Genomic DNA, 20,747 nt, shown 5'->3' on the forward strand with positions numbered 1-20,747 from the left:
AGGAGAAGGAAAGGCTAAAAGTAAGTAAGCTTTATCAGAAAGGTCTATATAAATACATCAGTAATCCCTCAAAGTAATGCTGCTCTGAGTCCCCTGTCAAAAGAAACAGCACATTTCTTTCCTTCTATTGTGTACTCATGGGCTTCTGTATCAGACTTCCTGTTTTCAGCTTAAACCTCCAGGGCTAGGGCTTGAGCATGCTCAGTTTGCTCCTCTCTCCCCTCCCTGCTGTAATCTGAGCCCAGAGCTATGAGTGAGCAGGGGGAGACTCAGGCAGGAAGTGATGTCACACCAAGCTAATATGGCAGCTGCTATCCTAAACAAGCAGAGATTATTCTTTTATAATCTTAACGAAATTTATAACGAAGCAATTCATTTTACAGGCATAACCCCCATTTATAATTTCCGAACAAATGAATTATCAAATGATTATCTAACATGTATATACAAAAACAAAAATGTTGTGAATTAACTATATGTACATTTGTATTATGAATGAAACCCGGAACAAGTCTCTCATTATGTGTGTCCAAAACGCAACAGGCTATATCACACCTCAAATTCAAACCTGTTGGCTGACGTGTCCCCAAGGTAAAAATACAATATGCCTCTCTATGAAGAAGCCGAGCCATCAGATTTCCACCTCTGTGCAAGGGCTCAATTCTTTCCAGACATTGTATCTTAAAGGAACAGTTCAGTTTAAAAACAAAAACTCGGCAAATAGGTTGTGCAAAATAAAAAATGTATCTAATATAGTTAGTTAGGCAAAAATGTAATGTATAAAGGCTGGAGTGAGTGGATGTGTAACATAATAGCCAGAACACTACTTCCTGCTTTTCAGCTCTTTTGCTTTCCACTGATTGGTTACCATGCAGTAACCAATCAGTGACTTGAAGGGACATAACTAGGGTTGCTAGTTATTTTTCATAAAATAAAATTCATATGCTCCCTCATGCTGCATTTTAGGTTCCTTGAAGTACACCCGACATACTGTATATTGCACTTCGAACAAGTGAGCAAATAGACCACAAATTGGGTATTGCAATTTACAAAAACTTTTCATTTTAAAAGATCCTCCTGTGCTACTACTCACAAATTCAGTAGACACCAAGATCCTTTCACAGGTTATACACACTCTGTGCTGTTAGATTATCCAAGGTATTGACGTGTAACAAATTGACACCCATCCTTCAGAATGTTTTGTAGACTATCGCCACCATATAAAAGCGGGAGGTATGTGTTGTCTCACCTTCCGATATTGCCTACTATACGATGTTATAAAAATGGGTATTTCACTTGACGTGTATCTTTTTCGTTGATGACCTTTTACCTTAATAAAAATGAGTTCTTGCCAATTTCTTCAATTGCACTGCAATAGTTTAGGGTCAGTAATTGTAAATTCCAATTGTAAAGGTTCCCTTTGTACCTACAAGAGCAGGAAGAATTGGATTCCCCTCATTTCATATTAAAATTGGTTTTCTTTATGTTACAGGTCTGAGTATCCCTAGCACTGGTGAGTTCCTGCATTACACCGTACATTACACCGTACATTACACCGTACATTACACCGTACAGTATTTCTCTGATACCCAAGACCTCTCACTCTTGCTCACATTTTCATTCTGTTTATTCTCATTGACTCTAGTATGTTTTTTTTTTTTTGTTTTTTTTTTTGCTTGTGTTTAGTGACCACCCCATGCCGGTCAGTAAAAGAGGAGTATGTCCATGAGTGTGAAATGGATGCATCTTCATGTCTCCCAGCATCCCAGGAACTTCCGCCAGCCATCAAACATGCCTCCCTTCCACCAATGCCACCTACAGAGTCCTACAGGCAGCCACTGCCCCCACTCACCCTACCCAAGAGCCCCCAGACTGCTATCAGCATGTATCCCAACATGCCCCTCTCTCCCTCTGGTACGTACAATGTTTCTCTGTACAATATAAACCATTAGAGGTATTGCAGCTAGGAGGGTAAGGCTCTGGGTTAAGTTCTACAGACCCGATCCCCTAAAGCAGTGATCCCCAACCAGTAGCTCGCGAGCAACATGTTGCTCACCAACCCCTTGGATGTTGCTCCCAGTGGCCTCAATGCAGTTGCTTATTTTTGAATTTCTGTCTTGGAGGCAAGTTTTGGTTGTATAAAAACCAGGTGTACTGCCAAACGGACCCTCCTTTAGGCTGCCAGTACACCTAGGGGTGACCACATAGCCAATCACAGGCCTTATTTGGCATACCCATGGACTTTTTCATGCTTGTGTTGCTCTCCAAGTCTTTTTTACATTTAAATGTGGCTCACGAGTAAAAAAGGTTGGGGACCCCTGCCCTAAAGGGACAGAGAGAGACAGTGATACCACTTTATAGATCCCTGGTAAGGTCTCACCTAGAGCTCTGGGTTCAGTTCTACAGACCCGATCCCCAGGGGATAGAGAGAGACAGTGATACCACTTTATAGATCCCTGGTAAGGTCTCACCTAGAGCTCTGGGTTCAGTTCTACAGACCCGATCCCCAGGGGACAGAGAGAGACAGTGATACCACTTTATAGATCCCTGGTAAGGTCTCACCTAGAGCTCTGGGTTCAGTTCTACAGACCCGATCCCCAGGGGACAGAGAGAGACAGTGATACCACTTTATAGATCCCTGGTAAGGTCTCACCTAGAGCTCTGGGTTAAGTTCTACAGACCCGATCCCCTAAAGGGACAGAGAGAGACAGTGATACCACTTTATAGATCCCTGGTAAGGTCTCACCTAGAGCTCTGGGTTCAGTTCTACAGACCCGATCCCCAGGGGACAGAGAGAGACAGTGATACCACTTTATAGATCCCTGGTAAGGTCTCACCTAGAGCTCTGGGTTCAGTTCTACAGACCCGATCCCCAGGGGACAGACAGAGACAGTGATACCACTTTATAGATCCCTGGTAAGGTCTCACCTAGAGCTCTGGGTTCAGTTCTACAGACCCGATCCCCAGGGGACAGACAGAGACAGTGATACCACTTTATAGATCCCTGGTAAGGTCGCACCTAGAGCTCTGGGTTCAGTTCTAGAGACCCGATCCCCAGGGGACAGAGAGAGACAGTGATACCACTTTATAGATCCCTGGTAAGGTCTCACCTAGAGCGCTGGGTTCAGTTCTACAGACCCGATCCCCAGGGGACAGAGAGAGACAGTGATACCACTTTATAGATCCCTGGTAAGGTCTCACCTAGAGCTCTGGGTTAAGTTCTACAGACCCGATCCCCTAAAGGGACAGAGAGAGACAGTGATACCACTTTATAGATCCCTGGTAAGGTCTCACCTAGAGCTCTGGGTTCAGTTCTACAGACCCGATCCCCAGGGGACAGAGAGAGACAGTGATACCACTTTATAGATCCCTGGTAAGGTCTCACCTATAGCTCTGGGTTCAGTACTACAGACCCGATCCCCAGGGGACAGAGAGACAGTGATACCACTTTATAGATCCCTGGTAAGGTCTCACCTAGAGCTCTGGGTTCAGTTCTACAGACCCGATCCCCAGGGGACAGAGAGAGACAGTGATACCCCTTTATAGATGACCTAATTTTCACTCTTACAGTGGCTCCTGGTTGCCCTCTCATACCTATGCATGGTGAGGGGTTACTACAGATAGCTCCATCCCATCCCCAGCAAATGTTGTCCATATCTCCGCCTTCCACACCGAGCCAGAACTCCCAGCAGAATGGTTATTCTTCCCCCCCAAAGCAGCCTTTCCATGGTGAGTATATGCATTGCAGTAACTAGTACATTTGTGATGTTTAGTAATCTTGCCTAGTTGCAGTGTTACAGGTGTTTATTCCATATATTATACTCTCAATCCCTATTCTTTCTTAGCTTCTTGGACAGGGAGCAGCACAGCTGTATATACCCCGAACCCTGGGGTACAGCAGAACGGAAGAGGAAACCAGCAACCTCCACTTCACCACCCAAACAACTACTGTACGACTTCTCCTTCTGTTTTGTCTACTGCTCCATCTGCCTACCATGTGTCTTTAAATATCATCTTTCCTTCCTGCAGGGCCCCTTCACCAGAGCTCCCCTCAGTATCAGCACCCCGTGTCAAACCACCCAGGTGAGGACTGTTTAAAGCGATACTGTCATGGGAAAAAAAAATTTTTCAAAAGACATCAGTTAATAGTGCTGTTCCAGCAGAATTCTACACTGAATACGTTTCTCAAAAGAGCAAACAGATTTTTTTATATTTAATTTTGAAATCTGACATGGGGCTAGACATATTGTCAGTTTCCCAGTTGCCCCCAGTCATGTGACTTGTGCTCTGATAAACATCAGTCACTCTTTACTGTTGTACTGCAAGTTGGAGTGATGTCACCCCCTCCCTTTTCCCCCCCAGCAGCCTAAGAACAGAACAATGGGAAGGTAACCAGATAGCAGCTCCCTAAAGCTGGCCATAGATGTTGAGATTTTTAAAAGATCAGATCCTGATCGTGAGACCACGATCTTCTCAGAACGATCGTACGAATTTACCATCAACTTAAAAGAGCAATTTACCAGGAAAACAAAGGGGAGCTGCCTGCTTGGCCCTGCAAGCATAGATAGATTGTACTGGGACCGACAAAGATTTTTTGACCTGGCCGATCAATTTCCCGACAGATGTCGGCCGAAAAATCGTAAGATGTACGATCGTTTGAATACCACTAACCGCACGATAATTTCGAAGGATTGGTCGGGCTTCCCTAAAATCGGTCGTTCGGCAAGAAGAATCGTCGCGTCTATGGGGAGCTTAACACAAGATAACAGCTGCCTGGTAGATCTAAGAACAACACTCAATAGTAAAATCCAGGTCCCACTGAGACACATTCAGTTACATTAAGTAGGAGAAACAACAGGCTGCCAGAAAGCAGTTCCATCCTAAAGTGCTGGCTCTTTCTGAAATCACATGACCAGGCAAAATGAGCTGAGATGCACCTACACACCAATATTACAACTAAATACACTTGCTGGTTCAGGAATGACATTTTATATTGTACAGTCAATTATTTGCAGTGTAATTTAGTAATAAAAACTACACCATAAAAATCATTACAGAATCCCCTTAAAAGAGAACTAAACCTCTTAATTAAAAAACCCTACCCCCCTACCCTACAAACCCTGCTCCCCTGCCCAGCTGTTACTCCTGGTAAATGCCCCTAACTCTTTATTTACCCTTCGGTGCATATTCAGGGAATCGGAATTCACGGGCGCCATCTTCTTCTCTTCGATCTTTTGGGTTTTTTTTTACAATTGCGCATTTGCCAAAATTTACGGAAATTGCTGAAGCACCGGAAGAAGACTTGAAGATTGCCAAAGAGAAGAAGATGGCGCCCGTGAACTCTGATGCCCTGAATCTGCACCAAGGGATAAGTAAAGACTTAGGGGCATTTACCAGGGGTAACAGCTAGGCTGGGGGGAGGAGGGGTCTATGTAGGGGTTATTTTAATTAAGGGTTTAGTTCTCCTTTAAGTGATTGTCTGAAACTATATAGGAACCTTCTCTCTAACCCATTACTATCTCTATCAGGCCCAGAGTTCTGGTGCTCCGTTGCCTATTTCGAGATGGATGTTCAGGTTGGGGAGATATTTAAAGTCCCATCTAACTGTCCCGTGGTCACGGTGGATGGATATGTGGACCCCTCTGGTGGGGATCGGTTTTGCCTTGGTCAGCTTTCTAACGTGCATCGCACAGACACTAGTGAGCGTGCAAGGTAAGTGATCCAGAATAGTGTTCCAGAATCCAGTCTGCTGGTACTGGGATTTGGATTCCGTTGGTTGATGTAAGGACACAGGCAGGCTTAATACTAGTGGCATCTTTCAGGCTTCACATCGGGAAGGGAGTGCAGCTTGAGTGTCGGGGCGAGGGAGACGTATGGATGAGGTGCCTCAGTGATCACGCCGTGTTTGTTCAGAGTTATTACTTGGACAGGGAAGCAGGGCGAGCGCCGGGAGATGCAGTCCACAAGATTTATCCGGGCGCCTACATTAAGGTAAAGAGCTGACGCTCCCTTTACAGGAAGTGTGAAAGAACTGCATGTCCATTTTATTGTGGGGGGGTTATATCTTGTCTTAATGGAAAACTATAACCCCTGAACAATGTAGGTCTCTATTAAAAGATATTGCATAAAACCGTTCATATTTAAAACGCTGCTTCATGTAAATCATTTTCATAATAATATACTTTTCTATTAGTATGTGCCATTGGGTAATCATAAATAGAAAATTGACATTTTAAAAAATAAGGGCCGCCCCCTGGGATCGTACGATTCACTGTGCACACAAACAAACCATACATGTTAGGTCACATGAGCCAATTAACAGACAGACTTTTGTCTTTTGCTTCCACGCCTCTTCCTGTTACAGTTGGAGCTGCAGTATTTCTGGTCAGGTGATCTCTTCCTGTTACAGTTAGAGCTGTAGTATTTCTGGTCAGGTGATCTCTTCCTGTTACAGTTAGAGCTGCAGTATTTCTGGTCAGGTGATCTCTTCCTGTTACAGTTAGAGCTGCAGTATTTCTGGTCAGGTGATCTCTTCCTGTTAGTTAGAGCTGCAGTATTTCTGGTCAGGTGATCTCTTCCTGTTACAGTTAGAGCTGCAGTATTTCTGGTCAGGTGATCTCTGCTTGTTACAGTTAGAGCTGCAGTATTTCTGGTCAGGTGATCTCTGCCTGTTACAGTTAGAGCTGTAGTATTTCTGGTCAGGTGATCTCTGCCTGTTACAGTTAGAGCTGCAGTATTTCTGGTCAGGTGATCTCTGCCTGTTACAGTTAGAGCTGTAGTATTTCTGGTCAGGTGATCTCTTCCTGTTAGAGCTGCAGTATTTCTGGTCAGGTGATCTCTTCCTGTTACAGTTAGAGCTGCAGTATTTCTGGTCAGGTGATCTCTGCCTGTTACAGTTAGAGCTGCAGTATTTCTGGTCAGGTGATCTCTGCCTGTTACAGTTAGAGCTGTAGTATTTCTGGTCAGGTGATCTCTTCCTGTTAGAGCTGCAGTATTTCTGGTCAGGTGATCTCTGCCTGTTACAGTTAGAGCTGCAGTATTTCTGGTCAGGTGATCTCTTCCTGTTACAGTTAGAGTTGTAGTATTTCTGGTCAGCTGATCTCTTCCTGTTACAGTTAGAGCTGCAGTATTTCTGGTCAGGTGATCTCTTCCTGTTACAGTTAGAGCTTCAGTATTTCTGGTCAGGTGATCTCTTCCTGTTACAGTTAGAGCTGCAGTATTTCTGGTCAGGTGATCTCTGCCTGTTACAGTTAGAGCTGTAGTATTTCTGGTCAGGTGATCTCTTCCTGTTAGCTGCAGTATTTCTGGTCAGGTGATCTCTCCCTGTTACAGTTAGAGCTGCAGTATTTCTGGTCAGGTGATCTCTGAGGCAGCACACAGACCAGCACAAAATGGGGGTTCAAGGCAAGAGATGTAAAAGGGCAATAGTTTCTTAAATATATATTCCAGTTTGGTAAGATTTTTTAGTATGCCACGTAATTTGATATAAACTATCTGTTGCTTAAGTATTCATTTTGGGGCTATAGTTTTCCTTTAAGTGAAGAAAGAAGATTCAAAGCCTTGTGGGATATTTGCCCATGATAACTGGATTCAGAAGATCTCCTTTTATATTAGGGATGCACAAATACACTATTTTGGATTCGGCCGAACCCCTGAATGTCCGAATACCGAACCAAATCCTAATTTGCATATGCAAATTAGGGGTGGAAGGGAGGAAATGGTTTTACTTCCTTGTTGTGTGACAGAAAGTCATGCAATTTCCCTCCCTGCCCCTAATTCGCATATGCAAATTCGGATTCGGCCGGGCAGAAGGATTCGGCTGATTCCGAATCCTGCTGAGTCCCGAACCGAATCCTGGATTCAGTGAATCCCTATTTTATATACATATATATATATGTAAATCCTGTATACATATATAATACACAAGAGCCATGAATATCCTGTACATGATATCCTTATATATATATTATATCCTTAAGTGCTTAGTGATGTCATCAGTTCTAATTGGAGCTTAGTGATTTCTGTCACATGACTCACACTTGTGTATTATAATAAAGTACCCCCTGGTGCAAAATATGGGAATATTAGAAGTCACCTTGAAGTTCCATGAGCTGTAGAAAAACACATCCTTTGGCCTCGTACTTTTATATGGTCATGGAACTCCTCGGTGACTTCTAATATCCTTATACAGTAGAACCCCCATTTCATGTTTTTCAGGGGACCAGAACAAATGTTGTAAAATCCAGGAAAATGTAAAATCAGGGAAATGTGTTATATAGGTGGGAGCACAAAACAACAATGTAAAATGAGGGGAAACTTAAAATCAGGGGATAGAAAATGAAGGTTCCGGTGTATTTTACAAGAGTTACATATTCACTATATCATTTTATTTGTGCAGGTGTTTGACTTGCGACAGTGTCACCGGCAGATGCAGCAGCAGGCGGCTACGGCTCAAGCAGCGGCTGCAGCCCAAGCAGCGGCTGTGGCCGGCGCAATCCCTGGTCCCGGGTCGGTGGGGGGCATCGCTCCTGCTGTCAGTAAGTAATGAGCCACAGGAGAACTGATTGTATGGGGAGAACCATTTATTTGCATGGCTCCAGCCTCCCTACTCTCCCAGCTTCTCACTATGGTTATCCCACTGCTCCATGGTGATAGCTCTAGCTTCAAACTATTCTTTCCTAAACTGGCCAGCATCATAGCAGACTCTTGCTCCGCATGGAGCCACAACTCATTTCTACCAATGAGCTTTAAAGGAACAGTTCAGTATAAAAATAAAAACTGGGTAAATAGACAGGCTGTGCAAAATAAAACATGTTTTTAATATAGTTAGTTAGGCAAAAATGTAATGTATAAAGGCTGGAGTGAGTGGATGTGTAACATAATAGCCAGAACACTACTTCCTGCTTTTCAGCGCTCTAACTCTGAGTTAGTCAGTGACTCTAAGGGGGGCCACATGGGACATAACTGTTCAGTGAGTTTGTAATTGATCCTCAGCATTCAGCTCAGATTCAAAAGCAACAGATATGTCCCATGTGGCCCCTCAAGTCTCTGGTTACTGCCTGGTAACCAATCAGTGGAAGCCAAGAGAGCTGAAAAGCAGGAAGTAGTGTTCTGGCTATTATGTTACACATCCAGTCACTCCAGCCTTTATACATTACATTTTTGCCTAACTAACTATATTAGATACATTATTTATTTTGCACAGCCTATTTATTTACCCAGTTTTTATTTTTATACTGAACTGTTCCTTTAAGACTGACATCACCAAGGCAATTTCTGCAGCAGTATTGCTTCCCATTGACTTAGACACAGCAGGGAGAGGTTCCCAAATTATGGGGCTGGTGAGCTGGGATAAAATTGCGGGGTTACGACGAGAGAGTACCATGCTTTATTTATTTCTGCCTCTGAGGAGGGGCTAGATAGTCATTCTCGGTTTACTTTTGGGGCCCGAAACTTCTGGGTCCTCTATATTTGTAGTCCCCCTGCAGCCTGAGGGTCTTCTGCCCTTATCTCTGCATTCCTGCCTATATCTACCTACCCTGAGCAGTCTCCATGATTGACTCCTCCCCTAGGTCTTTCTGCTGCGGCCGGTATCGGGGTGGACGACCTACGGCGCCTCTGTATCTTGCGCCTTAGTTTTGTGAAGGGCTGGGGCCCTGATTACCCTCGGCAGAGCATCAAGCAGACTCCCTGCTGGATCGAGGTCCATCTTCACCGTGCGCTGCAGCTTCTTGATGAAGTTCTCCATACTTTGCCAATGGCAGACCCCAGTTCTGTCAACTAACCAAGACCCCGAGGTCTGTCAGATTGCCAGTGGCAGACTAACTGTCAACTACCAAAGCCAGGATGAGACAAGACTCCTAATTAAGACTCATCCAGTCCAAAGTGAGCCAATCAGGATTCATCCAATCATATGTTAAGCAAAGACAAATGTTTGCCATAGACCTTCCAGTCCTTTGGAGACCCGGCCAATACATTGGGCACACGGATACCTGACGCCCCCTTGGATCTTCCTGCTGATTGGTGGAACCAGTAGGATGGAGGCACAGAACTCCCCCGAGTGGAGCTACACAGGACATGTGACTTTGGGTGAAGTAGATGAACTGTGTTTTTATAGCTGAAATGCATTAAATGTTCCTTATTTTTTTGGTCAGAAGATTATTTTTGGTCTGATATTTGGCTTTTTAGTGCCGGGATGGACTCCCAACATTTCCCTGACGTTCAAAGGCTAAATAAATGCAGATATATAAATGCTTTTTGTATGTGCCAGTTAAAATGATGTGGCTACCTCAGTTCCTTTAGCCCCCCATTCCCCCTCCCTTCCCCCTCCATTGGTACTAACACGTCTAACAGACAAGCAGGATCTGCTGGTTTACACGGCACACACATGTTCTACGCTGCTTTCCAAAGCCTGGGGAGATATTTGGTGTATTTTGATGTCTGTTTTCGGCGAGCGCATTTTTATTTTTTGTTGTGGTATCACTTCTAGGCCAAATGTGTACAGATAAAACCAAAAACCACAGCCGTGTGTGCAAAGGTTTCTTTTCACATATTAAGAACCTGTCAAATGGCTTCTGATGTATTCTAAATAAAATATTTATGTACTGTTGCCTATAACTCTGCAGTCGTATACCTACTGATAATACAAACACTTTCCTTTGTGTCTTCACTTACTCACTATATGTCCTCTGTTCATTAGGGTTTTAATCTCCCCAACACTCACACGTCTCTCCTTCATGGGTACAGAGATCGCCAACCCTCGCATGTCTCTACTTCATGGGCACAGAGATCCCCAACCCTCACACGTCTCTACTTCATGGGCACAGAGCTCCCCAACCCTCACATGTCTCTACTTCATGGACACAGAGCTCCCCAACCCTCACATGTCTCTCCTTCATGGGCACAGAGCTCCCCAACACTCACATGTCTCTCCTTCATGGGTACAGAGCTCCCCAACACTCACATGTCTCTCCTTCATGGGCACAGAGCTCCCCAACCCTCACATGTCTCTCCTTCATGGGCACAGAGCTCCCCAACACTCACATGTCTCTCCTTCATGGACACAGAGCTCCCTAATCCTCACATGTCTCTCCTTCATGGGTACAGAACTCCTCAACCCTCACATGTCTCTCATTCATGGGTACATAGCTCCCCATACTCACAGGTCTCTCCTTCAAGGGTACAGAGCTACTCAACTGTCACATGTCTCTCCTTCATGGGTACAGAGCTCGTCAACCCTCAAATGTCTCTCCTTCATGAGTACAGAGCTCTCTATACTCACAGGTCTCTCCTTCATGGGCACAGAGACCCCCAACCCTCACATGTCTCTCCTTCATGGGTACAGAGCTCCCCAATCCTCACATGTCTCTCCTTCATGGGTACAGAGCTCCTCATACTCACAGGTCTCTCCTTCATGGGCACAGAGCTCCCCAACCCTCACAGGTCTCTCCTGCATGGACACAGAGCTCCCTAATCCTCACATGTCTCTCCTTCATGAGTACAGAGCTCTCTATACTCACAGGTCTCTCCTTCATGGGCACAGAGCTCGCCAACCCTCACATGTCTCTCCTTCATGGACACAGAGCTCCCCAACCCTCACAGGTCTCTCCTTCATGGACACAGAGCTCCCCACCCCTCACAGGTCTCTCCTTCATGGACACAGAGCTCCCCAACCCTCACAGGTCTCTCCTTCATGGGCACAGAACTCCTCAACCCTCACATGTCTCTCCTTCATGGGCACAGAGCTCCCCAACCCTCACAGGTCTCTCCTTCATGGACACAGAGCTCCCCAACCCTCACAGGTCTCTCCTTCATGGGCACAGAACTCCTCAACCCTCACATGTCTCTCCTTCATGGGCACAGAGCTCCCCAACCCTCACAGGTCTCTCCTTCGTGGACACAGAGCTCCCCAACCCTCACAGGTCTCTCCTTCATGGGCACAGAACTCCTCAACCCTCACATGTCTCTCCATCATGGGCACAGAGCTCCCCAACCCTCACAGGTCTCTCCTTCATGGACACAGAGCTCCCCAACCCTCACATGTCTCTCCTTCGTGGACACAGAGCTCCTCAACCCTCACAGGTCTCTCCTTCATGGGCACAGAGTTCCTCAACCCTCACAGGTCTCTCCTTCATGGACACAGAGCTCCCCAACCCTCATATGTCTCTCCTTCATGGGCACAGAGTTCCTCAACCCTCACAGGTCTCTCCTTCATGGACACAGAGCTCCCCAACCCTCATATGTCTCTCCTTCATGGGCACAGAGTTCCTCAACCCTCACAGGTCTCTCCTTCATGGGCACAGAGCTCCCTAATCCTCACATGTCTCTCCTAAAACTTTACTTGTCTCTCTTTTATAAAAAAGGATTTTCCCAAGCTAAGAGGTATTTTTTGCAATTTGAAATTAGTCTTTAAGTGGTCTTTGAATTATTTAGATTTTTGTACGGCGGGTCTTATTTGCAATTTCAGCAGATGTCTGATTGCTAGGGTCCTAATTACCCTAGCAACCAAGCAGTGGTGAGAGACTGAATATAAACATAAAATGTAGCGACGATGAAATTGTAGCCTCACAGAGCAGTTATTTGTTTTGTCATCTGCCTCCCTTTTGAAGGGTTGAAAGAAGAGCTGACCAACTGAATAGTTGCTAAGAATTGCTCATTATATAACATAGTAAAAGCGAGGCTTCCTTAAAACCATTACAAAGTTAATTTAAATGAGATCATTAACCAGGAAGTTGTGGGTAGTGGATTTGCTGTATTTTGGACATTCATGGATAGGATTGTGGATAATAGATCCCGTGCCCTAATATTGTAGTGTTCCTCTAGCACCACCTTGTGGCGGCAGCAGTGAAACACTAGTCAGAATATTCTGCCCCAAATTCATAAAGAAAAAATAAAAAAATACCATTAAAAAGGGGGACTTCACCTTTAAGTTAACTCTTCGTATGTAATATAGTAGATAATTCTACGCAACATTTAATTGGTCTTCAGTATTTATTTATTTATTTTTATTTGCATTTTTTTTTAGTCTCTTTCCAGCTTTCAAGTGGAGGGGTCACTGACCCCATCTAAAAAACAAATGCTCTGTAAGGTTACAAATGTATTGTTATTGTTACTTTTTATTCCTCATCTTTCTATTCAGACCTCTCCTATTCATATTCCAGTCTCTTGTTCACATCAGTGCATGGTTGCTAGGGGAATTTGGACCCTAGCAACCAAAAGGCTGAAACTGGAGAGCTGCTGAATAAAAAGCTAAAAGAAAAGCTAGAGTGTGACTGTGTATAGTGAAAGTTAAACAGAAGCAGAACACAACTCCACACTCACATCTTAGTCTCACTGAACTGTAATACCTGTATTTGCTGGAGAGAGAGTTGTCTGGGATACGGCACGCTTTGTAGGACATTTTTAGTAAGACGCGCGCTCTTCAGCCAGCATACGTCTATTTTCTTATGAAAGCGCCGAGCTAACGCAAGAGCGTGCATTCTCCTAAACATGTCCTACAATGCGTGCCGTACTGGGGCCCCTATAAGGGATTGGCCAGCACTAGAGACACTTTGGTCCAGTCCTTACAAGCGAAACTCTCACACAGCCCCGCCTATTCCCATAGCCCTGCCCAACGCTGGGTTTTCCGCACGTGCTCTATGTCAGCCAATCAGTGTCTGCTGGCTATTGCGCGTCACTCCGCCGGAACTACATTTCCCACAGTGCCCCGCGAGTCTACGTCATCCGCTGCTGTTTCTCTCCCGTGTGACAGACTGCTTGCGGTGCCGGTTATTATAGGATGGCGGTGTCTCCCGGGCGGGACGTGTTTGCTGAGGGGCTGCTGGAGCTGCTAAAGCCTGCGGTGCAACAGCTCGACTCCCACGTACATGCCGTCAGGTCTGGCCTCCCTCTTCCCTCACATTAGCGGCCCCTGTGTGACTGTCTGAGGAGAGGGACCCCCAGCAGTGTTGTGTGAGAATACGGGGCCCTCACACGGCTCAGCGCCTCACTATAAGGACCCCAGTCTTGTATAACAGTGGGAGCACTAGGGGCCCTCAGACATTACTATCAGGAGCTAAGGGCCCCCCTCTCAAGCTCTTATACAGCCCCTGTGCAGTTTTGGGCAATATTATGTGGGGGGGGGGGGACTAAACGCCAGGAAAGCAGCAGTGAGTCCCCCCTGATTTGGTATGTCCCAGAATATTATTATTACTCTAGTGGCCCCTCCTCTCAGTGCAGACTTGTGGGTTATGTCCAGTTTCACTTGTGGAGGGAGGAGTCCCCAGAATGTCATAATTACAAGCTCCGTGTGGGCGTGGCTGTATTGAGAATGAGTGGGGCCTTGTCCAACCACTGGTTACATTCAGGTCACATGACTAAATAGAACTCTCTCTCTATCCCCTGCATTCAGTCATTGGCTTTTATTGTTTGTTTTCTTTTAGGGAGAGCCAAGTGGACCTTCGGGAGCACATTGACAACCTTGCGTCAGGTGAGCTCTTAATCCTCTCTCCCCATTGTCCCCACTCCTCCCTCCCCCCAGGGGCCAATGTCGCTATTCCCAGCGTGTGTGTATCCTGTCCCCCACCCGCATACCTCCCAACATTTTGGAATTAAAAAGAGGGACAAAAATTTTTTTCCCGCACGTAGCGCAGCAATTTTTTTGACCACACCCCTTTCTGTGGCCACACCCCCTAATTACCATGTTTGTTTTACAAAATTTGGCAGGTTATGAAAGTTTGAAAATATTTCTCCTTATCTAAACTGTGTTTTTGTGTCTCAAAATTGTTACAAAGTATCTTATTTGCACCTGTTAGCTGTTCTGGGCTCTCTGCTAAAAGCCAATTAAGTGAGAAACTTTGTTTCTTTTTCTGGCTGTTCAGTGCAGAGAAAAGAGGGACTATCCAGTACAAATGAGGGACAGCGGGTTGAGCTGTAAAAAGAGGGACTGTCCCTCCGAAAAAGGGACAGTTGGGAGGTATGCACCCGTTGCCCTTCTACTCCCACCCGTTGCCCCTTTGACCCAACCCGTTTCCCCTTTGACTGCTGGAGATTATGCCTGTGACACTGGCGACTGTTCCATTAGAACATAAAAGTAACATAATTAGAGAGGATGGACTGGACATATGGGGACTAACAGACAGATATGATGTAGGTATGTTGTCAGGGGGGTATAAGTTGGCAGTTTGGGATAAAGCTGGGCAGGCTGTGGGAGTATTAACCTTTAAACTATATTTAAAGAGGGGGTTCACCTTTAAGTTAATGTTTAGTATATTATAGAATGGCTAATTCTAAGCAATTTTTTCATCAGCCTTCATTATATATATTTTATAGTTTTTGAGTTATTTGCCTTCTTCTTCTTCTTCTTCTTTCCAGCTTTCAAATGGGGTTTACTGACCCCATCTAAAAAACAAATGCTCTGTAAAGGCTACAAATGTATTGTTATTGTTATTTTTTATTCCTCATCTTTCTATCCAGGCCTCTCCTATTCATATTCCAGTCTCTCATTCAAATCAGTGCATGGTCGCTAGGGGAATTTGGACCCTAGCAACCAGATTGCTGAAACTGGAGAGCTGCTGAATAGAAAGCTAAATAACTAAAAAACCACAAATAATAAAAAATGAAAACCAATAACAAATTGTCTCAGATTATCCCTCTCTGCATCACAATAACAGTTCATTTGAAGGTGAACAACCCCTTTTAATTGCTGGTATAGTTTTAATAGCAGCCCCAGTCAGTATATTACAGTGTACTACAGTCAGGGAAACCCATAATATGTTCATGTAGGCATCCTTCTGCTTGTACCTGAATCATATGAATGTTCTACAGCTGAATCTCTTGTGCCTACAGTGTTCTCCATCGCCTCAATGCTACTTGCTGCTAGGTACAATTCTGACACATGTAGTTGACACATGTAGTTGACACATGTAGTTGACACATGTAGTTGATATAGTTCTCAGCAGCATCTCTGGAATATCTGCAATTATTTTATCAAGTCTAACAGCTGCAACTCAGGGATTCAGCTCAGCAGGGACAAAGATAACAAATGTATCAACTAAATGTATCAATTTAGAACAGTTTACAGGGTCAGCGACCTCCCCCTTCCGGGAGTTGAAAAATTATGCTTTACACGTCAATATCAGAAAAACACTCAAACAGAAAATAGAAACTAATTTGAAAAAGTCTTTATTTCTGGTGAACAGAACTGAAGTGTTAGAAGGTGAACAATCCCTTTACTGGAGCTCCCTATAGGTGTTCACTAGTCCCTGTCTGTGTTTCAAATGAGGGGTGGGCGTGTCCGGCCAGAAGCACAGTAGGAGGGGGACAGCCAATCACAGCCCTGCAGTCACACAAGTAAAGACAGGCTTCAGTTCCCTATCAGGTCCTGCTAGCTGCTAATTGGTTCCTGTCCTACAGTGCAGTGAGCTGAGAACCACCTGCTCTCCTGCACAGCCTGGGAAAGGAGGCAGCAGCAAGTGGAACAGATTGGCAGGGGTTGTTGGTTTTGGCAGAAATTTTCATTAAAGTAATCAGAAGCAAAACATTTTAAAGCACATCCCTTCTATATCTAAATGCACTGGTACATTTTTTTTTTTTTACATAATATGTCTCCTTTAATCTCCAGAGCTCTGCAAAATAAATGAGGATCAGAAGGTGGCGCTTGACCTGGATCCATATGTGAAGAAGCTGCTGAATGCTCGCCGGAGGGTTGTCCTTGTAAACAACATTCTGCAGAATGCACAGGTAACCCTCATATGTGCACTTCCCATCTGAGCTCCCATGAAAACACATGGAGCACTGTATTTCTGGCCTGCTTTATGGCAGCTGAGATTCTAGCTATCTGTATAACAGAGCATTCTGTCCCAGTGGCTGCACAGATCCTATCTGATCCCCATTGTAAGCAGCAGTCCTGTCCTGCTTTATGGCAGCTGAGATTCTAGCTATCTGTATAACAGAACATTCTGTCCCAGTGGCTGCACAGATCCTATCTGATCCCCATTGTAAGCAGCAGTCCTGTCCTGCTTTATGGCAGCTGAGATTCTAGTTATCTGTATAACAGAGCATTCTGTCCCAGTGGCTGCACAGATCCTATCTGATCCCCATTGTAAGCAGCAGTCCTGTCCTGCTTTATGGCAGCTGAGATTCTAGCTATCTGTATAACAAAACATTCTGTCCCAGTGGCTGCACAGATCCTATCTGATCCCCATTGTAAGCAGCAGTCCTGTCCTGCTTTATGGCAGCTGAGATTCTAGCTATCTGTATAACAGAACATTCTGTCCCAGTCGCTGCATAGATCCTATCTGATCCCCATTGAAAGCAGCAGTCCTGTCCTGCTTTATGGCAGCTGAGATTCTAGCTATCTGTATAACAGAACATTCTGTCCCAGTGGCTGCACAGATCCTATCTGATCCCCATTGTAAGCAGCAGTCCTGTCCTGCTTTATGGCAGCTGAGATTCTAGCTATCTGTATAACAGAACATTCTGTCCCAGTGGCTGCACAGATCCTATCTGATCCCCATTGTAAGCAGCAGGAATCCGGAGCATCCACTAACTGCCACCCATTTGCTCTTCCAGGAACGGCTGAGGCGTCTCAATCACAGCGTTGCCAAGGAGACCGCTCGTAGGAGAGCCATGTTGGATTCTGGTAGCCACCACCCTCCTGCTTCTCCCAACAAATGAGAGGTACAGGAGATTAGGTTTCCTGAAGCTTGGGGGTTTTGGTTGTCTTCCCCATGGCAAATGAGATGTTGGGACAGTCATGGGGCTCTGGCCTCTCCCAACATCATATTTTCTGGGGCCCAGAGGCAAAACTAAGCCCCCCTGTGCAGGAACTTTAGTGCCAATATTCAACCCGTTTAACTGCACTGGGAATGTTTCATGCACTGCACTAAGCATTCCTCTATAAAGCCATTCCCTCCAGCTCTACCAGTGGAGATGCATTACTTTCCCAGCATTCCTTTCTGCTGGTCGCTGGCCTGGTTCAGTCATGTGATCCCTAAATGTGTTGTAGAGCTTCCGCAGTAATGGAACCGGCCGTGTTCTGGAGCAGGTTTGGTGCTACAGTGATAACTTTGTATTGACTTGATCGATGTCACCCTGCTGTGTCCCCTCAATATTTATTTTGCAAGGATATCGTTATGTTGTTAATGGCGGCTTGTTTGCACTAAACTGGAATGTTACCTCTAGTGTCTTCATGGGCCCCTATGGTTTGGGACTGACCCTCAGAATGATGAGATTATCAGCGTGAGCTTCATCTGTTGCATTGTGAAATAACTGCTATTTTCCAGTACCATTTGTATGCACTGCCTTTTATATCAGTAGCCTTTTCTGTTTCCTTATGCTCCTCTACGAATGTATTCAATAAATATCAGCAGAACAGTAACTTCACTGGCAATGTATTGGGCACTCAGTAACATTGCTTTAAATGTAAAGTATAGTGCACATAATTTATTGAAAAGGAGTCATTGGTATCATTCACACATCAACATGTAACATTGAGAAGCATTAATAAAACCCAGGTCACAAATGGGACTTTACTCACACAGCGGAAAGTACAGAGAAGAGCGACTAAGCTGATAAAGGGAATGGAAGGGATCAGTTATGGGGGAAGGCAAGTTGGGATTGGTTACACTGGAGAAGAGACAGTTAAGGGGGATATGATCACTATATATAAATATATAAGGGGATATGATCACTATATATAAATATATAAGGGGATATGATCAGTATATATAAATATATAAGGGGGATATGATCACTATATATATAAATATATAAGGGGATATGATCACTATATATAAATATATAAGGGGATATGATCAGTATATATAAATATATAAGGGGGATATGATCACTATATATAAATATATAAGGGGATATGATCACTATATATAAATATATAAGGGGGGATATGATCACTATATATAAATATATAAGGGGGATATGATCACTATATATAAATATATAAGGGGAATATGATCACTATATATAAATATATAAGGGGGGATATGATCACTATATATAAATATATAAGGGGGGATATGATCACTATATATAAATATATAAGGGGGATATGATCACTATATATAAATATATAAGGGGATATGATCACTATATATAAATATATAAGGGGATATGATCACTATATATAAATATATAAGGGGGGATATGATCACTATATATAAATATATAAGGGGGGATATGATCACTATATATAAATATATAAGGGGGATATGATCACTATATATAAATATATAAGGGGGATATGATCACTATATATAAATATATAAGGGGGATATGATCACTATATATAAATATATAAGGGGGATATGATCACTATATATAAATATATAAGGGGATATGATCACTATATATAAATATATAAGGGGATATGATCACTATATATAAATATATAAGGGGATATGATCACTATATATAAATATATAAGGGGGATATGATCACTATATATAAATATATAAGGGGGATATGATCACTATATATAAATATATAAGGGGGATATGATCACTATATATAAATATATAAGGGGGACAGTAATGAAATAGAGAAAGTACAGAGAAGAGCAACTAAGCTGATAAAGGGAATGGAGTTATGTTAAACCTAATTGAGCTCTTTAATGTTAGGGGAAGACACTTAAGTGGAATTATTTGGCAGACACTTGAGTATTCAGATGAGCATTGGAAACCGTTCAGCTTGTCTTCCACTTCATTATTATTATAATATTATATCTGTCTATAAGTCCCAGGAATTAAACGGAGGTTTTTATTCTTTAGCTGAACCCATTTTGATTCCCTCGCCTCATGGCCTGATCTATCCCCAGTCTGTGCGAGGCCCCTCTATTGTCAGACACACAATTATCAGTGACGCTGGGCTCGGCGCCGGTCCCATTCGGTTGAAGACTTTCCTTATTCTGTGCAAATGAATGTCCGTTCCACACGGCTGCCTCCCTACAGACTGCTCTTGTGCCTACGTCAATGTCACTGCTTAATATTCATAAAAGTTCCATTCTTTATATTGGTCTGTATGCCGCTGATTACACTGCTGAGCTCAAATGCACACATTGGGGTTTGGCTATATATACCCAGCAGAGATAATAACTCTTCTTAGCTTCTTATTCATCTCTACATTATGTCAGGATAGGGGTGCAGGGTCTCAGCAGTGAGAAGCCCTCAATATTCTCTGTGTATTTCATGGGCATCAGCTCATTTCTCCTGGATGTTGCTGCCCGGGGCAATCCTGCCTCTCACTAAATATCAATAGAACTTGGGGCGGGAGCTGCCATGCCTCACCTGCTGTGCTAGTGTGTGTACCTGTCATAGGTGTCTGTGCATTACAATAACACAAGCAGGAGTTGTGTTTGGGCAGGTTTCAATATAAATATATGGTGGTTAATATACAGATTGCTTCACCTGGAGGAGCAGTCACAGGTATCAGCCCAAACTGAAAGTATCCCAGTCTCTGCCCCGAGAGGAAAGCCATTTATTCCTTCACACTGTACTACATGCCCTCTTCATTTAGTAAGTCTTGCCGTAAAGGCTTCTGGCACATAAGGAGCATCATTTCACAGGAAAGGTCTAAAGTACAGGCATGGGATCCTTTATCCAGAAAGCTCCAAATTACAGAAAGGCCGTCTCCCATAGACTCCATTTTATCCAAACAATCCACATTTTGTAAATGATTTCCTTTTTCTGTGTAATAATAAAACAGTAGCTTGTACTTGATCCCAACTAAGATACAATTAATCCTTATTGGAG

At 43.9% G+C, this 20,747-nt stretch overlaps 2 protein-coding genes across 4 annotated transcripts in view; both read left to right on the plus strand.

Moving 5' to 3' along the window:
* Positions 1–10,617, plus strand: part of smad4.2.L (SMAD family member 4, gene 2 L homeolog) — a 34,418-nt gene extending 23,801 nt beyond the window's left edge. For 2 of the 3 annotated variants that reach the window (NM_001090918.1, XM_041571986.1), the window contains 9 exon segments: positions 1,493–1,513; positions 1,687–1,914; positions 3,571–3,729; positions 3,846–3,950; positions 4,030–4,083; positions 5,529–5,712; positions 5,823–5,991; positions 8,399–8,537; positions 9,573–10,609. In NM_001090918.1, the coding sequence (NP_001084387.1) occupies positions 1,493–1,513; positions 1,687–1,914; positions 3,571–3,729; positions 3,846–3,950; positions 4,030–4,083; positions 5,529–5,712; positions 5,823–5,991; positions 8,399–8,537; positions 9,573–9,784 (1,271 nt within the window). In that variant the 3' untranslated portion in view covers positions 9,785–10,609. 3 annotated transcript variants of the gene reach the window in all.
* A 3,097-nt stretch (positions 10,618–13,714) lies between these two features.
* snapin.L (SNAP-associated protein L homeolog) lies at positions 13,715–18,354 on the plus strand. Its single transcript, NM_001095307.1, has 4 exons — positions 13,715–13,875; positions 14,421–14,467; positions 16,601–16,719; positions 17,551–18,354. Exons 1-4 carry the CDS (start codon positions 13,778–13,780, stop codon positions 17,653–17,655), a joined length of 369 nt encoding a protein of 122 aa, NP_001088776.1. The 5' UTR covers positions 13,715–13,777; the 3' UTR covers positions 17,656–18,354.
* Positions 18,355–20,747: the final 2,393 nt, after the last annotated feature.

The sequence above is a fragment of the Xenopus laevis genome, chromosome 8L (genome assembly GCF_017654675.1).
Source record: "Xenopus laevis strain J_2021 chromosome 8L, Xenopus_laevis_v10.1, whole genome shotgun sequence".
NCBI lineage: Eukaryota > Metazoa > Chordata > Amphibia > Anura > Pipidae > Xenopus > Xenopus laevis.